At 32.7% G+C, this 18944-nt stretch overlaps 2 protein-coding genes across 2 annotated transcripts; one reads left to right on the forward strand and one right to left on the reverse strand.

The window, feature by feature from the left end:
* Window positions 1-429: 429 nt before the first annotated feature.
* On the reverse strand, window positions 430-5952 carry LOC122579912 (coiled-coil domain-containing protein 90B, mitochondrial-like). The gene is made up of 7 exons (XM_043752174.1): window positions 5617-5952; window positions 4753-4884; window positions 4550-4609; window positions 2324-2400; window positions 2044-2100; window positions 1104-1170; window positions 430-1022 (listed from the first exon to the last, which is right to left on the reverse strand). The coding sequence occupies exons 1-7, from the start codon at window positions 5797-5799 to the stop codon at window positions 903-905; spliced, it is 696 nt and encodes a 231-aa protein (XP_043608109.1). The 5' UTR covers window positions 5800-5952; the 3' UTR covers window positions 430-902.
* Window positions 5953-11153: 5201 nt separating this feature from the next.
* On the forward strand, window positions 11154-17559 carry LOC122600754 (SH3 domain-containing protein 2-like). The gene is made up of 10 exons (XM_043773514.1): window positions 11154-11424; window positions 13307-13429; window positions 13604-13673; window positions 13761-13912; window positions 14576-14677; window positions 15017-15217; window positions 15295-15357; window positions 16180-16323; window positions 16425-16499; window positions 17171-17559. Exons 1-10 carry the CDS (start codon window positions 11365-11367, stop codon window positions 17285-17287), a joined length of 1107 nt encoding a protein of 368 aa, XP_043629449.1. The 5' UTR covers window positions 11154-11364; the 3' UTR covers window positions 17288-17559.
* Window positions 17560-18944: the final 1385 nt, after the last annotated feature.

Here is an 18944-nt window from a genome sequence, read left to right on the forward strand (position 1 = left end):
GCGCTTAACAAAGGATCCAGCAAATCCCACCTTTCTAATTTACATAAATTAGATCTCTTTGACATATTACTTGATCTAACTCTAAACCAAAAAATCAGTTGACCTACAATCTGTTATCCGGGGTTTCTTTCAAATCAAATGTAAATGCAATCTGTATGAATACAACTCTAGATTGGAATATGGAGATACTTAATGAATTGATTGACCAAACTAAAAGGAATATAACTTACAGTTCAATTAACAAAAGACAGGTACAACTCACCAGTTTTTTGGGTTTTCAGAATTTAACTGCTTAATTAGAGAAGTGTTGTTTCAGAATTCAACACCTTAAAATATTTATCGTTGGATCACCTTTGTCTTGAATAAAGTATCTATCAAATTCTGCATTCTTATAAGAGATACAACTTAGCCCTTAATAAAACTAGAAAACAATCAAAACAATACTTCCTCAAGCAGTAAGAAATACATATATTTCTTATTTTGTTAAAGGGAAGAAGAGTTTCCCTATTTCAAAATATGGTCAAATCTTCAACCAATCAATCTTTCAACTGAAAGCATGTTACTATAACATTATAGCTCGAAATTGAGGTGGTAATTTGCATCTGTGGGCAACTAACCCAAATTCTAACAAAGAGACTAACCCTCTATGCTGTGTTACATTATCAAGCTGAGAACTTTTCCAAATATTAACACTGGATTTGTACAAAGATCTCGAGAAGTATTGGATGCTCCAAAAATCGAGTGACCTAATAAAATTCCAATAGCTAAGTTGAGACATTAGAATGTGCAAAAAATGGACCTGTATACTTTAATGCACCTACAAAATAAAGTTGCATCCACAGGTAACAATGATGGACCAAATGAATTGTATCAGAGTTTTCACATATCGATGCATAACTCTGCTACATGAAGATACGAATGAAGGCAAGACCAATAGCAGATATAGATGTAAGTGTTCCAATGCAATACTTGATTACATCATACTTTGCAGCTTCTAATTGGGCTCTTAAACCATGAATTTCCTGTTTACATATAATGCAAAACTTTATATATTGATGTCTGTGTTAATCATGTAATTTTATGATGCACCTATAAAAGCTTACTTGGTCAAGCTTGTTAGTCAGGCCAGTGGTTTCAGCATTCTGAAGGTTCATCACATCACGAATACGACTGCACAAGTTAATATGATTATAAATTTATTGCCATTTAAACTGTTCATCAAAACACTAATCTTATATTTCATCCAAATTTCATCAACAAGTGGCTAGCAGCCTATATACACTTCCTATGTTAAACGCTTCCATATAGGTGTTGATATATTAAGTCAAAAATCAAAATGACAATCATTAAAGTTATATCTTGAATCATTTATATTTAAATACCGGGTTAACTTCAACTGTTTCTCAAATCAGCTATTCAATATGGATACATATAAAACAAAGATGTAAGCACTTTATGATATATAACACACAAAAGAAGAGTAATATATCACTCATGAGAATACTTTTTTTTTTGGGTAGAATCATGAGAATACTTTCTTGTCGCATTAGTTCACTGATACGCACGTTGATTGATTAGCAGTTAAACATGGATAGAATCCAGTCAGAGATCACAAGAAATTCTCAGTACACAGCATTATTTAGCAATACGATGGTGAATCTGACACCACTCTGGATTTTTATAAAATTGACATTTACTCATTACCTTCAAAACATTGTTAACTACTCTGGAGTTTTGAACATGACACCACTAATTATTTTGATGAACAAACATTTAGAAAAGAATTTTTACTCTAGACAAACGAAAATATCACAATTAATCACATAAAAAGGTGAATGCATAGATAGAACCAGAAAACTTTATTGCCTTGGTGAGGAACATCATCTGGAGGGGTTTTTTTTTTTTTTTAAACCCAGAGCAATACAGTTTTAATGATGTGTAATTATTAAACTCGTCCATTTTGCTTTAAAGATGGAGCTAACATGACATATGTTAAGATAACTTACTTGAAATTAACATTAACATGTTATTCAAAGTCCTTACCCTTTTTCAAGATTTAAATCCAAGCGATGACCTGCAGTGACCTTGTCGATCTCATATCTATAGCAATGAAAGAAATGATATTAGCCAATTAGAAGGTAAAAAGTAAACGTGACAGGATGGGTGGTTCAGGCGAGATGGGTAACGAGTCAAAAGTGACTGCACCTTTCACCCCGTTCGACCCATTTGACGCTATGATACAAAACCTAACGCAAATGGACCCATTCATAAGTAAATAGGTTAAAATTGCACAGTTGAAGCCAATTAAAATGAGACGACAAACCTTAGCTCACTTCGCATTTTGTCTATATCCGTTCGTAGCTTTTCAGTCTCACGTTGCAACATAGAGAAGTGGTGCTCCTGCAACATAAGTATATATCAATGTTCATAACTTTAGAGCTCCAGTTAGTCATCAGAAAAAAAAAAAAAAAACAAAAACAAATAAGCTAGGATAACTATCAACTCGTTTAACCGGTTCTAGATAGTTAAGAAACAGACCCTCGGACCCCTAAAGAAATCTTTGTTTGAAACCTATTCAGACGGTAAAAAAGAACAGATAAGAAGATGCATCATTCTTCACATCACATCTTTACCACAACATGAGCTAAAAACCTCAGAAATTCAAGTTTTGCGCCTGATGTAATCTGGATACTCCGTAATGTCTCATCAAGACATGCATCCCTTCTTATTGATTAACATAACATATTAGCACAAAATTGTAAAGTTTCAAGGGAAGGCAGACTATCCTATTATGATCTTGGTAAACACCAAATCTTCAATAAAAAGTAGTAAAGTATCTAAGAATAAAGAGTAATATGATTAACTCTTGCAAATTTCGGATTTGTCAAAAGCTATCTAAGAATGAGGGCACTTGAAAAATCATGTTGTAATTAAAATTTCTGCAAGTGGTTCATCTGATTTTATATCTCTCTTTTTTTAATGGGATGATAAAAGGAAAGAAAACAGAAGATAAGATCACATCATAGCCAAAACTTACTTGAACTTATAAAGAAAGAGAACGTCAAATGATTAAAATACATAGGTGGTTAGAGAAAGAGTTAATCTTGCTGAATCAAGATATTAAAGAGAAAAGAAAACAACATATTAGTAAGGATGTGATTGTCACAAGAGGGAAGGAAGGCGAGTCTTCAACAATAAAATGAAATAACTGATTTGGTTATATCTGCTATTTCCTAGTTAGATCCTGCCTTTCAATGTTTCCGTAGAACTTATCTGTTACTTTAAGTTTGAGGTTAGTCCAGATTCAATGTTGTGATGTTCATGCATAAGAAGCTTCAGAGATCGCATAGGCCATTGGGTTAACATTGTAGTTGGTGTTAAAGCTTAAACACCAGCAGGTTTTGGAAGAGTGGTAAAAGGTGATTAGTGCCCATATAAGTTGAGCTTTTTCACTTATTTAAACTTGATCTTGTCTCAAGCAGTCGAGCTCACTAAGTCAAACTTTATAAAGCATTAAAGTTCGAATACAAATACAAAAAACCAACGAACAAGGAGTTGGCCTAGTGGTTAGGGAAGCACTTGGTGACCTTAAGGTCCCAAGTTTGATCCCCGACTAGCACAAAAACAATTCCTTTAAGGTACCCCTTACCAATGAAGCCTAGACCCACATGTGAAGTTCTAAAGACACGGCTTCGATCCATCGGGGTGCCCAAATCATGTGGGGATTAGGATGGAGATGTTGTACCGGCATAATATGGCTCATACGGGGTGACTCGATGAGTATCCAGTTGTGGTACCGGGGCTAGGTTCCCTCCATTTACCTTTTTTTTTAAGCAAAAACAAGGTTGAAACATATAACTAGACTGGGGCTCAAGGTAATATGGATTTGACTGAACTCTAATCAACTTTCCGAATTATGTGTACTATGTAAGTGTTCATTCTTATGTATCTAGGCGTGCAAAAGAGTCAAGCTTTCATTGCATTGTTAGAGCTCAAACTTAATCAAGCCCTCAGATTGAGCTTGAATCGGACTGGGTTAACTAAGCACGGTGTCTCATAAATCTTTTTGTATTCTCAATTTACTCATTCTTTGTTGTGTGGTCTTTCCTATGTCTGTTGAGCTCTAAATGATAAATAAGCCTAAAACATATGCGCAATCCATATAAACTTTGACACATTAACATTATTACATATGCATTTGTATCTCTCCTTTATCTCCAACTATCTTTTGTCATGTGCCTTCATATGGGCGTACTTTTAGGCCCAATTTTAGGCATAAAAATCAACTTTTGACAATTATATTGAAAAACTGCATCTGAATCGGTTTGTTGAAAACTGAAATGCAGTCGACTCTTGAATTAACTACAACACCCGCTTTCTAAAGGATAAATGTTGAATACTGATATACAAACACTACACAAGTATTATTTTAATGCGTATATCCCCATAGTATAATGATTAGCAAGATCAAACTGCTAATTATACAGAAATATACACCATCAAAATGCAATTACTGACTAATAACTTGGTAGTTTTTCCTAAAAAATACCTGGGAAATTTGAACTTCAGACTTGAACTTGGAAAGATGTGCTTCTTGAAGCATCATTGTCTGCATATAAAAGAAATCCACGATATATATTATAAAGAAGATCAGCGTGTACAGCTCAGAAACACATGTTTCGTCTACTAAATTCCTAATCTAGCAACAAAAGACAAATCAAGAAAATTTAGAAAAACATGAAACTTTCTTACCTTCTCCATATCAGCTTTTGAAACAAAGGTATCAGACACACTTTCCAAACTATCATTAAGAACTTCGGTGATGGAGGATGTTATTGCTTCGGCCTGTTTTGATGGAAAACCTTGTGCTTCTAAACTCCTTACCTACAAAATATCCCCGACTAAAATCATCCTACAATCCAACAGATATCAAACACAGTGTGTTTATAGAGACACTAGTCTAAAATCTCAATAACCGTGCGTGATGTACGGTTTCACATAATTTAAATTTAAAATGTTCGTTACCATAAAACTTTGACCTAACGGTATGTAAGATGAGCTACCACTAAAAAAATGGCAAACATAAGGGAATCTATGACATTATATATATATCCTTATCAATTCAAAAATGGATAGGGAGCTTGATTTCATACATTATGTTTACCAAATTTATGAGTTATCTTATTTTCTTTATGTTACACAATGCATGACAACTATGAAACTAATACAGATAATGATATGGGTTCAGTATCTGCGAATGTAAATAACTATGCACGAATGTCTATACTGTGAAAAAGTTATAGTTGTGTTCATTGTATGTAATGAACTTTCGAAACCTGTGTATTGTATGTATTCGGGTATATGTGCTAAGTACCACTTGTAAGTTTTTGACTGGTCAGATGCACATGATTTGGAAATTTATTACATAAAACCAACAGAACTTTAATTTTTTCACTAAATATTCCTCTATAGTTAGTTACATTCACAGATACTAAACTTGGATAAAAGAAAACTACCTCGCTTATGTCGGAATCGAATGTAGTTGTTGTTACATGTAAAAAGAAATAAAATAAAATAAAACATATAATAAGAAAGTAATAATAAGAAGAAGATTACCAAAGCGAGAGTATCAACAAGACAGACACGTCTGGCATTAGGGTTTACGAGCTGTGAAATATGTCTGCTGTATGTATTATCATATCCCCTCTGTTTTGATACGCCTCTGTATATGTTGTTTTTTAACCCCGGTTTGATGATTCCTCCTGATTGTTGTAGTGCTCGCTTCAAAACCAAAGCCATGTTATTCAATTGATTAATTAATTAATTAATTACTCCTATACATATACAGGGTTTGATGTTTCCTTCCTGATATATATAAGTGGCGGGGTTTGGTTCTGTGAGAGTTGCTTATTATTGCTAAGAAAGAACATATCTATCCAGGGTTTTGTTTGGAGGACAAGTTTCGAATTCAGACTTTTGCCACTATTCTTTCTCTTTATTTATTTATTTATTGTTGCAAATATTAAAAAAAACTTTATTTTAAATTTCAATTCTTATATTAAAAAACTTATGTGAATGTACAAGTGTTTTATGCGTGGAATGTACAAGGTCTTATAGCACATAATATTTTTTACCGGTCTTTCATTTTAACCCCTTAAACTTTATATCTTTTAACTTTTGTCCCATATTAAAGTTTTCGTTTGTATTTTCTTGATACTAAATTTTGGATTCTTATATTTTTATCAAACAACTTTCACACAGTACGGTTTTACTTTAATTTTCATCCGCCTTTTTATATATCTAATGTTTTTAATATATTCCTAAAAGCCTATGTAAATGTACAAGTTCTTTATGCATGAAATATACAAATTTCTATAGTACATAATAATTTTTACCAGTTTTCAATTTAACCCCTTAAAGTTTCTATATTTTCACTTTGTCCCAAATCAAAATTTCATTTTTATTATATTGACACTTAATTTTTTTGTTCTTATGTTTTTACCAAGAAAACTTTCACACAATTATGGTTTTACTTCTAACTTTTATCCGTTTTTTATATATCTAACGTTTTTAATATATAATATGTTTTATCATCTTTACGTCTTACGTTCATGTAATATTTAAAGCGTTCATATAACGCATAATAATATTTACCAATTTTCATTTCTCCCTAAGGTTTCTATCTTTTAACTTTTGTCCCACATCAAAGTTTTTGTTTCATTTTCTTGACACTTAACTTTGGGTTCTCATGTTTTTATCGAACAACTTTTACACAGTTACGGTTCTACCTTTAAACATTTGACTTTTTATATTTTCATCTGTTTTTTTATATATAATACATTCATGTAAAATTTAAAACATTAATATAGTTATTGTTTATATTTTTTATATCTTATTATTAATTTTTTACATTTTTTTATTGTTATTTTTATATGTTTAGTTGTCTTTTTTAAATTTCGGTTTGAATATTTAACATAAATCCGGGTCTAAAATATTGACGTGTAAAAGCGTATCCCGCAGCAACGCGTGGATTAACCATTGTCACTAACGATCTGATGATGGTAAAAAACTTTTATTTAAACTATATTCAAATTGAGAAGCAATAAAGCATAACACCACACAAAGCAACCAGATCATTATTTTTTGGAAAATGATAGATCCTTCTAAAAATTAGCCTAAAAATCCTCCTAAAACATTAAGAAGATTGATGTGTAAAATCTAGTCTTAAATTTATAAACAAGAAATACCCTAGAACTGACTACTACACACTCTCAGGCAGTGGACCCGTTCGTATGCAATATAGTTTAAAGGTAAGTCCAGGATCAAAAACAGGGACTGATTAAGAGTAAGCGAGTTTTAAGTAGCTAAAAAGAGTTTGGTTTTTAAAGACACCACGTCATCTTGGTTTTTATATTAAAACGTTAGTTGATTGAAAGAGTTAGAAATTCCAAAGAATTTATCGAAAAGAGAATTGTCGTATATCAAATAGAATTAAAAGATCATCCACTTCGATTCCATGACACACATTATTTAGGTTGCATCTATATTAAAACCAATTCAACTTGTTGATTTTATAACGAGGTAGAACAAAGAACTCACTAATTGTGCACCTAGCTTGTTCAGAAGAACACTCAAATAATATGTGTGTTCAGGGAAACACGCATATGGCCAAACCATTATGGGCTTACTCAGCCTGACATGGAAACACGCAAAACCAAGTGGGTTTGCATGTTCTTGGCCTTTGCCTATATATAGAGGGTGTGTGTTTGCGTGTTACAAGACAAGAGTGCAGAGAGAGAAACGAGCAAAATCTTGAGAAAGAAACTACTAGAGCTAAGAACACACAAATCTAGTAGATCTTGGGGTGTTACTCGTCTCACGCACGAATCGAAAACACACACTCGTGTTGGTTGGTTTAGGACTTAAGTTACCAAGTGGGTATTGTTTGTCCGGAAAGCCGCCTCACTATATTAAACAAATACAAGTGTTTATGTTCACGCATATATATATATATATATATCTTACAAAAGGTGATATAGAAATCGTGGGTTATCTTAAGGGATTCCGCACCTCGACATATCCTTAGTCAATCTCGTTTCGATGGTCCGACAAACAAGGGCGACTTGAACTTACAATAATAACAAATATAGCAAATTTCTCGCAATACTATGGAGTATAAATACTACATGGTATTTTATACATAAATAATATCTTCAATAGATTTAGTTCTAAGGTGAATAACATTTTTAGGACAAAATATATTATTATTATTATTAGATAAGGTTTTTAATTTTGAGATGATCCACCATATATGAGTTTCATTTTTCACATTAATGGTGGTAGATAAACAGGGAATTTTCGAGAGTCCTACATTCCATTCTAAGTATTCATGTAATGTAGTAACATGTACTAGCTTAATATGCTATAAAAAATAACATGCAAATAAAAAACAATGGATCTTTGTTCTTTTTAAATATTATGTATTTTTTAAATTACTTTTATATACTTATTGTATAAATTATTACATTCAAAACGAATAAGACTTACAAGTGTAGCTTGCTTTTTAAAGTTTCAAAGACTTTGCAAAAAGAATTAGTTAAATCACAGCCGAACACCGTCTTAGATAATCTAATTGTTAAAAACTACTGACAGATGACTTAATTTTAATCGTCCGTACACATCACGATAGATTGATAGTAACACTTGTTGCTCGATGTGAAACACCCAAAACTAGGTTTTAATTGAAATGCTGATTGTTTTCATTGTCAGACTCGAATGCCGATCAAATTATATAATCGTTTCAAATGAAGACAAATATATATATATATATTATATATATATATATATATATATTATGTCATTATTATTTTACCCTTAGATTATTCCCTAAGCTTTATGTACCTTATATAAGGGTGAAACCTTATTGTATCTAGATTTACACCCATATTGCTTTCTAACAATTATCTTTACTCTTTTGTAAAACAAACAACTCCTCCCCCCATTTCAAGTTTCCATGTTTAAAAAAACGCAAAATACTCTTAACTTTCAACACGATCTCAGCTTACACAAACATTTACCTAAAGGGTAATGATCAATCATCTTAAATTGTTAGCCTAAAAATCTTTCTAATTAATAGGATTTGGAAAATCAGGAGTGAGATTATGAAAGAGAATTAGTGGATTCCATGTGTTAACAAGTGGATATATTATAAGGATTTTATGAGGTTTAGTTAAGAGGATTTACATTTTCCTTACCCAAAATTTTTTTAAATTTTTTTCCAACTCTATCTATTCAAACTATCAATCTCATTTATTCACTAGTTTAATTATTTTTATCTAATATATTTATAATATTATTCATGAAATTATTTACGACAAACATCCTTAACCATTAAAATAACTATATTATAGTCTTATATTAACTAGCACAGTGTCCGCGCGATGCGACGACGACTGTGACTGCGATGGTGTGATGGTTGAGCGACTTTTGGTGGTGGAGCGGCGTTGAGTTGTGTATATAATTGATGTAAATGTTAATGGACATATTTTAAGTGATAAAAGGATTGATAGTGTAATTTAATCATTAATGTTAAGGGGATTGTGTATGTGAAAGCATTTTAAGGGGTGCTAAGTGAAAATATTACATATTTTCAACATTACAAAAAATAAAGAGCGCTATTCTTTTTATAATATAATATAGATAATCATTAATGTTAAGGGGATTGTGTATGTGAAAGCATTTTAAGGGGTGCTAAGTGAAAATATTACATATTTTCAACATTACCAAAAATAAAGAAGGCTATTCTTTTTATAATATACTAGCACGGTACCCGCGCTATGCGGCGGTGGTCGTGGCGACGACGGTGTGATGGTTGGACGACTGTTGGTGGTGGAGCGGCGGTGAGTTGTGTATATAATTGATGTAAAAGGTTAATAGACATATTTTAAATGATAAAGGACTGACAGCGTAATTTAATCATTAATGTTAAGAGGATAGTGTATATGAATGTATTTTAAGGGGTGTTAAGTGAAAATATTACATGTTGAAAATATTTTCAACATTACCAAAAATAAAAAGGACTATTCTTTTTATAATATAGTATAGATAGCTTAATACCTAGCCATTCCACTAATCGGTGACAGTGAACATTTGTGAATAACAATTAACATTTTCTTTAAAAAAAAAAACCAAAAAAAAAAGTAATTAGCCGACTATCTATTTTAGGATAGTTTTTAAAATAAACATAAAACTAAGAAAATTTTAAATTGTAGTTTTAGAAACACTTATATTACCAACCATCAATAATAGATTGATTGGTATTCAACACCTTAATGTTTTGAGTTTAAGTTTTAGTGTGAGCAAAATCTCCTAAAGAAAAAACTTGTCGTTAGCCTCAATTTACCGTTAAAAAAATTACTTATATTAATTGGGAGAGTCTCACATAGTCCAGGATCTAATATAAATTAATAAAAATATATAAAAACTTCAAGCATGACAGTCATCTACTTCACGTACGTTACATACGAAGTTGCCCGAATTTTTGTTTCATACATTAGGTTAATTAGGTTTGGATCAATGTTATCATACAATAACATGTTACCCGCGCAATGCGGAGGTGATCGTGACAACGACGGTGTGGTGGGGGGCGATTGTTGGTGGTGGAGGTGACGTCAAGTGGTGTGAATAATTGATATAAAGGGTTAATGAAAATATATTGAAAAAAATAATGGATTGGTAGTGTATATTAATAATTAATGTTAGGGAATAGTGCATGTGAAAATATTTTAAGGGTGCTAAGTGAAAATATTACATATTTTTAACACTTCCATAAATAAAAAGGCTATTTCTTTTATAATATAGTATAGATATAGATAGTATAGAATTATAGATAATCATTAATGTTAAGGGGATTGTGTATGTGAAAGCATTTTAAGGATGCTAAGTGAAAATATTATATACTTTTAACATTACCAAAAAATAAAGAGGGTTATTTTTTTATAATATAATATAAATAATCACTTATCTTCACAATTGTCATTACTACCACCATTGTGCGGATACCCATCTTGTTATTTGAAAGAAAAACCCATTTTTAATCAAATGGAAAATGTTAACGTGAACCAACGTGGATCAACTTTTAAAAGTTAAAACAGCGTAGCCAAGACTTTCTTTGAAATCGTCGATATACTACTACTTTCCGACCAATTGCACTTAATAAATCAATTTTCTTTTATTATTAATTAGAAGATCTGTTGCTTACAAACATCCAATCTAATACTAATAAACCAATCTGTCCCAAAATAATAATAATAATAATAATAATTTATAATACTATTGTTTTGATTTGAAATTGAATTCAATTGAATGGAAACGATCAGAAAACAGGCCACCAAACTCCGTGAACAAGTTGCCAGACAACAGCAGGTACAAATCATTCAATTTTTAAATTTTATTTTATTATATTACGGAGTATAATTTTTTTTTTACAGTTTTATTATATATACAATCTGATTTTCTAGTATTATATCTGTAACAGAATAATATGAGTTTACTCTTGTTTTAAAAATTTTTGTAACTTTGTGGTTTAGATATTGAAGGTGACATAATTTGTGTAATATATATGGCATTGTTTTTTCGGGTTGTTTCCGAAATGTAGTTATTGAGTATTGATTTGTATACGGATTATCATTTGAACTAGAATATGATTGTCTTATATCACATTTGATATATTGTAAGATATGATATTCAAGTAAATTATTATCAAAGTGAACTTGAAATGAGACTTTAATTGGTCATACTATTAGTCTTTGTTAATTGTTCTTAGTAGACATGTACAAGCATGGGAAAGGAGGGACAACATCCTTTTCTTATCATACAAGCTTTTTAGATACGAATAAATGGGCAAATGGAGAAAGATTCCTATATAGGTTACCCAGGGAGAGTCGTGATTTATGCAGCGTAACTGGTATATCTGTGGCTGTTTTTAGGATCCTGACTCTTCTTTGACCATCCCAAGATGCTTACCCAGTGAGGATCGAGCGGGTATTCTCTCTTAGATCTTCAGGACGTCTTACCACTAGGCTACTTTGGTGATGGTTACCTTTCTTTGTCTATTTTCATTTGTAAGTTTCTTTTCTTGAAAATAATATTTTAAAATAAAAGGAGGTTTTAGACAAGCACATGTCATTTCCATGACTTGAATCCAATTTTTAACAGATTTGCAAAAGAAAATTAGAACAGTCTTTTATTAAATCTATTGGTTAGACTTGACAACATAATCTTACCACTAAGCCACGTTCGAGATGCTATCTCTTAGATAGAAAGCTTTAGGTATTTCGTAGATCAAATATCAATCCGTAGGTGAAATGTGAAAGTTAATCTTGTTTGTACAGGGCTACACAAGTACATTTCAGGGTGGGGGTGGAGGTCCTAATTTACACACAAAAAACATCAATTAACTATATAATAAAAACAATTTGCCAATTAACCAGATAGTGTAGGAGCATGTTCATGTACTTCTAAGCATGTCGTATTGTCGAGTTTAAAGTGAGTGGAAAAAAGGAAGGAAGAAATAAGAATAGAAAAGAAAATGAAGTCGACTTAGTTAAGCTGTGTTATTGCATTAGAAAGAAATGAAAGGATGAGGCAAAGTTTGTTCACAATCATTGCATATCTGGGAGGAAGATGTTAGAAGCAAAAACCCTTGGTCCTTCCACTGAGCTTTTCATTTGTTCCTTAAAAAACTTGAGAGAAAATAATTATGTAATTCTTTCCACTTCGTTTCTAAAAGAATTCGGAAACACAAATGGATGTGTTCATTTGATAAAGAGAAGCCGATTAGATGTTGCCACTCCTACCATTATAAATTCAGTCATCTACCGTAAAATATTCAAATGTGGTTAATTTGAATTTTTGATGCATCATGTTGCATGCTACACTATGTGGATCTAACCTTATTTCTGCAATTTGGTGTTTGCATATTGATTACTCAACAAAATGATTCCTATGATAATATTGGAACATGTGTAAGTATATCCTCGGACCTTGTAACAGTGGACATTTATTGTGTATATACATGGTTTTATATTGTTTGGGCGGCCACAACTGGTCCATATACCATTATTCAGTTGGGTTTTCTAAAATTCTTTTTGTAAGATAGAGTTTTACGTGACCTATGCCACATTGATTACCGGCATTTTTGTTACGAGATACATATACATAGGACTGAATTGCGAAGCCATATTGTTTTCTATATCTTCTCATGAGCATCCATGATCAAGATAATAGAACTATATCTTTTGTTCAGGCGGTTTTCAAGCAGTTTGGAGGTGGTGGTTATGGAGGTTCGGATAACGTTGTTACGGATGAGGCAGAACTCAAGCTTTATCAGAAACTTGAAAAATTATACATATCTACACGTGCTGCCAAGGTTGCTTTTCACCCTTCTGTTGTGTCTGCTTACTATTTTATATGAAAGGACCAAAAAACTGACTCCATGAGCTAACAGAAACATGTTATCTTAACTTATAAATTTTCGGATATTTATGGTACTTTTTGAGATTTTTCCTTTTCATTATTACAACTGCTCCCTTTATACTTTCAGCATTTCCAAAGGGATATTGTTCGTGGTGTTGAAGGATATATAGTTACTGGCTCCAAACAAGTTGAAGTAGGTAAGCCCGTAATGGTTTTTTCAACCTAATTTAACTCCATCTGCTGGATATTGTTTTGACAATTAACTTAATAGTTTTGTTGAACAGGAACTAAATTGTCTGAAGATAGTAGAAAATATGGTGTTGAGAATACATGCACTAGTGGTACTACACTATCTAGAGCTGCAACAAATTTCTCACGAGCTCGTGCCCAAATGGAGAAGGAACGAGGAAACCTACTTAAATCGTTTGGAACACAGGTGTGTATAGCCTTTTTTTATTTTTTGCAAATCACAATTTTCCCAGTTCAAATACAGGTTCCATTTGTTACCATGCTGGTGCAAACGGTAGTATCTATTGAGACGGGTTTATGTTTGATTGATTTTTTCAAGGATCAAAGGTTTCTTAAACCCTATAGGTTGATTTGATTGACTAAGGTAATGCTTGTGTCATGATAGAGGCCAAGCTTCATTATTGGTCACCATCAAACTTGCCATTTACCGTTATGAGTCTTAGTGGTTGCTATTTTATGCACACTTCAGGAATCTGACAAACACAACTCGCGTCCTCTTGGTGACATAATGATGTAGTCTTGCTACCGACTGGAAATCTACATTACTACATTATTGTCACCACAAATAGCTAACTATTAAGAGATACTATGTGGCATGGGATCTCATTAGGTACCAGGTCATTGATGCAAGTGATGACATACAAACTTTTGGCATGAATAATTAGTTCTTTGGGACCTTCATCGTGGTATATAACCATAGATGGACTTTCTGTAGGAATGACGCTGTATAATTGAGAGAAAAACGTTTCAAGAGTGGTTAAAAGATAAAATTGTTATTGGTTCATTAAAAGATGATTTTCTGCTTTTCCCATTGTTCTTCACCTTGTAAGTGTTGCCAAATTTTTCACAGGTTGCAGAGCCGTTAAGAGCGATGGTAATGGGAGCTCCACTTGAAGATGCTCGACATCTTGCTCAACGTTATGATAGAATGCGGCAGGAGGCTGAAGCACAGGTTTATTGTTGTGCTATAAAGCTTTATGATTTTTGCATTGCTATGAGAGTTAGGGTCTGTTTGGTTTAGGGAAATGAGAAAAAAGAAATGATATTCATTTCCATAATAAGGGCCTGATTTATAGTTTTGGAATGCCTAATTGGGTATTAGACCCATCATATAAGACATACAACAAAAGCACCAAGGATGGTGGGTTTAGAAATCCATTCCCGTTCCCCTTTAATACCCAAACCCATAGTAGTTTTCAGATTGAAACCAAATTCCCCCGTTAGTGTGACACTTGTCGTCCAAGATCCTTCAACATACTGTAACTTTAACTTTACATTCTTAAATGGTCAGGCCGTTGAAGTTTCTAAAAGACAGGCAAGAGTTAGAGAAGGAGCAGGGAATCCTGACATGATTATGAAACTTGAAGCAGCAGAATCAAAATTGCAAGATTTGAAGTCCAACATGGCAATATTGGGAAGGGAAGCTGCAGCAGCAATGGCTGCTGTTGAAGCTCAACAGCAAAAAATGACACTGCAGAGGTTAATTTCCATGGTAGAACCTCTCCACTTAATGAGCTGATAAAATTTTACATTTTATGGCGTTTTACCTGAATATTGTCTTTTTCTAAGATTGAATCAGAACGTAGTTATCATCAAAAGGTTCTTCAGATTCTGGACCAGGTTGAAGGCGAGGTATGCAATATTGTGCCCTCATCTTTGGCATCTACTTCTGTCATTTTTCTGTTTATTATACCCACTGGGATAAAGTACAGAACTGTGGTAACTGTTATGTACTTAGAGCATTACGTTCACTGGTGAGAATTTTGACAATATTATGGGTAGTGATTCGGCACACAGAAAACACTAAAGTTAGAAGTTGAGTCGGAAGAAAGGATAGTCAGGTTTGTTGGGTAAAGGATTAAGCTAGGTCAAAATGAGTACATTTTTACGGGTCGCTCTAGGCTTAATCGTCGACATTTGTTTCTAGTTTTTAGTTCTATAAATATTAAAATATATTTAGTTTCCCTACAAAGCCTATGATGACAGTCCAATCTTTGTTTATTGATAAATTAGAAGGTTGCTCGCAAGTGCAACCTTTTCCCTGTTTAAGTTTTCGCAGAATATTTTAGATTTTCGCATTTGCAAATAAGGAAAAAAAAAAAAGACAAAGTAAGAGCATCCAGAAATTTGTGATAGAAACCATCTCTGTAAAAAGAAGAAATTACAGTGAACATGAATCTCCATATAACCAAAGTTTCCGTTTTAGTAATTTATTAGGAAGTGAGATTGTTTAAAAAAACCTAATTCGAGTCCCTAAAGTCCCATAAAGAAAAGTTTGATAACAGAAATCAGAGAATTTCTGCATGCTCAAAGATTGGCTCAAAACATATATTGCCTAGCGATACAATATTCATTTTTTAAGGGTTAGTTTTTGAATGCCAAGAAATTTTTTATGGCGTGTGTGCTTCTGTAATTTTATTTTTATGGCGTGTGTGCTTGTTGGGAGACATGTAGATGCTTTCCGAGAGACAACGAATCGAGGCTGCTCCTACTGCACCCGAAATGCCTCCACCTCCATCATACGAAGAAGTAAATAATGTGTTTACTTCTCCAATGCAAAATGGTTCAAATGATGAAGTGGACTACTTTTTAGGAGAGGTAATTCTACAAGTTTACTGAGTTAAGTAGTCACCACAATTTCAGTTAATAAATTTAACATGTTTTGAACTTTTGATGGTTGTTTCATGTGTCTACTTCAGGCAATGTACACATATCAAGCGGAGTCTGACGTCGAACTCACTTTATCGATTGGCGACTATGTTGTTATCAGAAAGGTATGCAATTTGTTAAGTTTTGTGGTATTTTTAGCTCTCTAAAATGTCCTCTGATTTGTTTACTGCTGTTGAAATAAAACGTTTTCAAACACTAGCTTTTTTTTTCTTTTCTTATTGTACACCCTTGGTGGCTTTAAAATCATCGATTTTTAAGCTTGAATATTTGAAGTAATTACATTTGGTAGATCGAACCATGCATCCCATGTTTTTGAAGATGCTAGTGTAAATACTAATTATACGGTGGGTGTTGGATGAGGTCTTTAAATAAGATGTTTCAAAATGGACTGATAGGTCATGACGGGTCATAATGGGTAGGGGCTGAATTGGGTCAGATCTGGGTGAACCAAACCAATATTTGCTTTTTTTGTTAAGATGTAAAGGTCCAATATAAGGTTGTGATTGACGCGCAGTAAAATGTTACATAAAAATAACCGTCTCTAAAAATTATTTCCAACAGTCATGTACAATACTTTACAAGTTAATTAGTAGTTATATTGATTTTACTCATTACAGATAGAATATAAGCGTATAGATCCATTAATAAGCTAGTGAGTTAAAATTACCACTTGAAAAAGTATCATCTAAAAGCTCTCTCAATAAAGCAACCAATTGAGTTGCATTTACTGATGGATTCCATCCAAAATAAAAAAAATTGTGGTAATTTTTTGTAGGTTTCAAATAATGGGTGGGCAGAAGGTGAATGTAAAGGAAAAGCAGGTTGGTTTCCTCTTGGGTACATTGAAAGACGGGAGCGGGTACTTGCCAGCAAGGTAACAGACATCTTTTAGAGTACACCTTTTGCCCATGGAATCTTTAGTTAAATTAGAACATGATACTTGTAAGCATTTTCGGTCTTTGGACACAAATCACACAATACATAGACTTGTCTGCTTGTTCTAACAAAAGAAAACAAATACACCCGGGTATGGTTGACTAATGAACTTTGACTCTTAAATATACCTTCCATTTACGTTGTCTCATGTTCCAGTTTTTTTTTCCAATTTTGTAATGGATCCTTAATTGGGTTTTCATGGCCTGCTTAAATTCAACTTGTGATTCATTTGGTTGTACACTTGATAATCACTGTATACATTCTCGCTAGCTTTTCTTTTCGTAATGCTTGTGTATTTCTTTCGAGCAATTTTTTGGTATGGTGCAAATCATTTGTGTTTTAGACCATTTGTAACCGTTCACCTCTTTCACTTACACTTTTTGTTGCCACATTAGCATCACCTTCTCACCTCTTTCACCTTCTCCTTCACCCTTAACCATTCACCTACCATTTAGACCTCACTTTATTTAATTAAAAACAAAATACATTTAAACTAAAAATAACATATTTCATTTATATATATATCAAAATTTCATTAAGTTACTTGAAAATAAAAATAGATACATAAAATTCATTAACTTATAAACTAAAACTAACATATTTCATCTCTTAAATGGGTCAAAATTAAGTTTCAATTTAAATGGCTGCTAGTGTATTACCTTCTAAATTAGTTGAAAATAAAAATAGATTACACCGTGTGTTAGTATAGTTTTAGTGTTTTTACAACTATAAAGTGTAATACTCCATCTATATATATGAATTTTATGTACACCGCATTGATGGTCCTACTCTATGCTCACATGTAAAAAAGAACAAAACAATGGTACATAATTTCAGTCGGTGATTATGTTCACCGAGTCCCATTTCCCCTACATATTTGACCGACTAAGCTTAAGGTTTTCACCATCTTTTCACTTGCCATCTCATCTCAATCACCTTTCTTTCACCCAAGCTTTACAAATGGTCTTATAATGCAGAGGTATAGACTCTGTAAGCTTGTACTCAGTATAACCTTCTGACAGCTAGAAATTTTTTATCAAATACTTGTGCTGATCAAAACATCGATCAATTACTTTGAGTTATACAATTTATCATTACAAACCAAACTAAGAACCAGTGGAAGAGCTCGAGGATCCTAGTAACGTGGCTGAAAGTTTCTAAAGAAAAAAATGTTATGGGTGTTTCTCTAAACCTGCTACGCGGGGCCCCGGGGGAGTTTACTCCAAAGGTCTCGAGTTCGAGCCTTAGTAGGTTCTCCTCGACGGTATTTTCCAATTAAGGAGATGGTATTGTGAGAAAGGTTATTTAAGATCCACTTAGTGCGGACCTTTTCGTTGTGCGATTAGTACACATCATACGCATCTGAGCTAAAATTGACTTGTAAAAAAAAGCATATACTCCATACATTTTTTGAGTACATTATTTTACTGCACCCTGCACATAAAAAGTGAGGGGTCCCGGCCCTCGACTAAACTTCGCCCTTGCTAAGAACAATGAGTTATTATTATTATTACTGAATATCAAACTAACAGATTATCATAAGTGATAATCGTTTGTGAATGATTTACAATCAAGAAATATTTATCCAAGGAACAAATTAGTGTATTGAGATA

This window comes from Erigeron canadensis, chromosome 1 (genome assembly GCF_010389155.1).
Source record: "Erigeron canadensis isolate Cc75 chromosome 1, C_canadensis_v1, whole genome shotgun sequence".
Lineage (NCBI taxonomy): Eukaryota > Viridiplantae > Streptophyta > Magnoliopsida > Asterales > Asteraceae > Erigeron > Erigeron canadensis.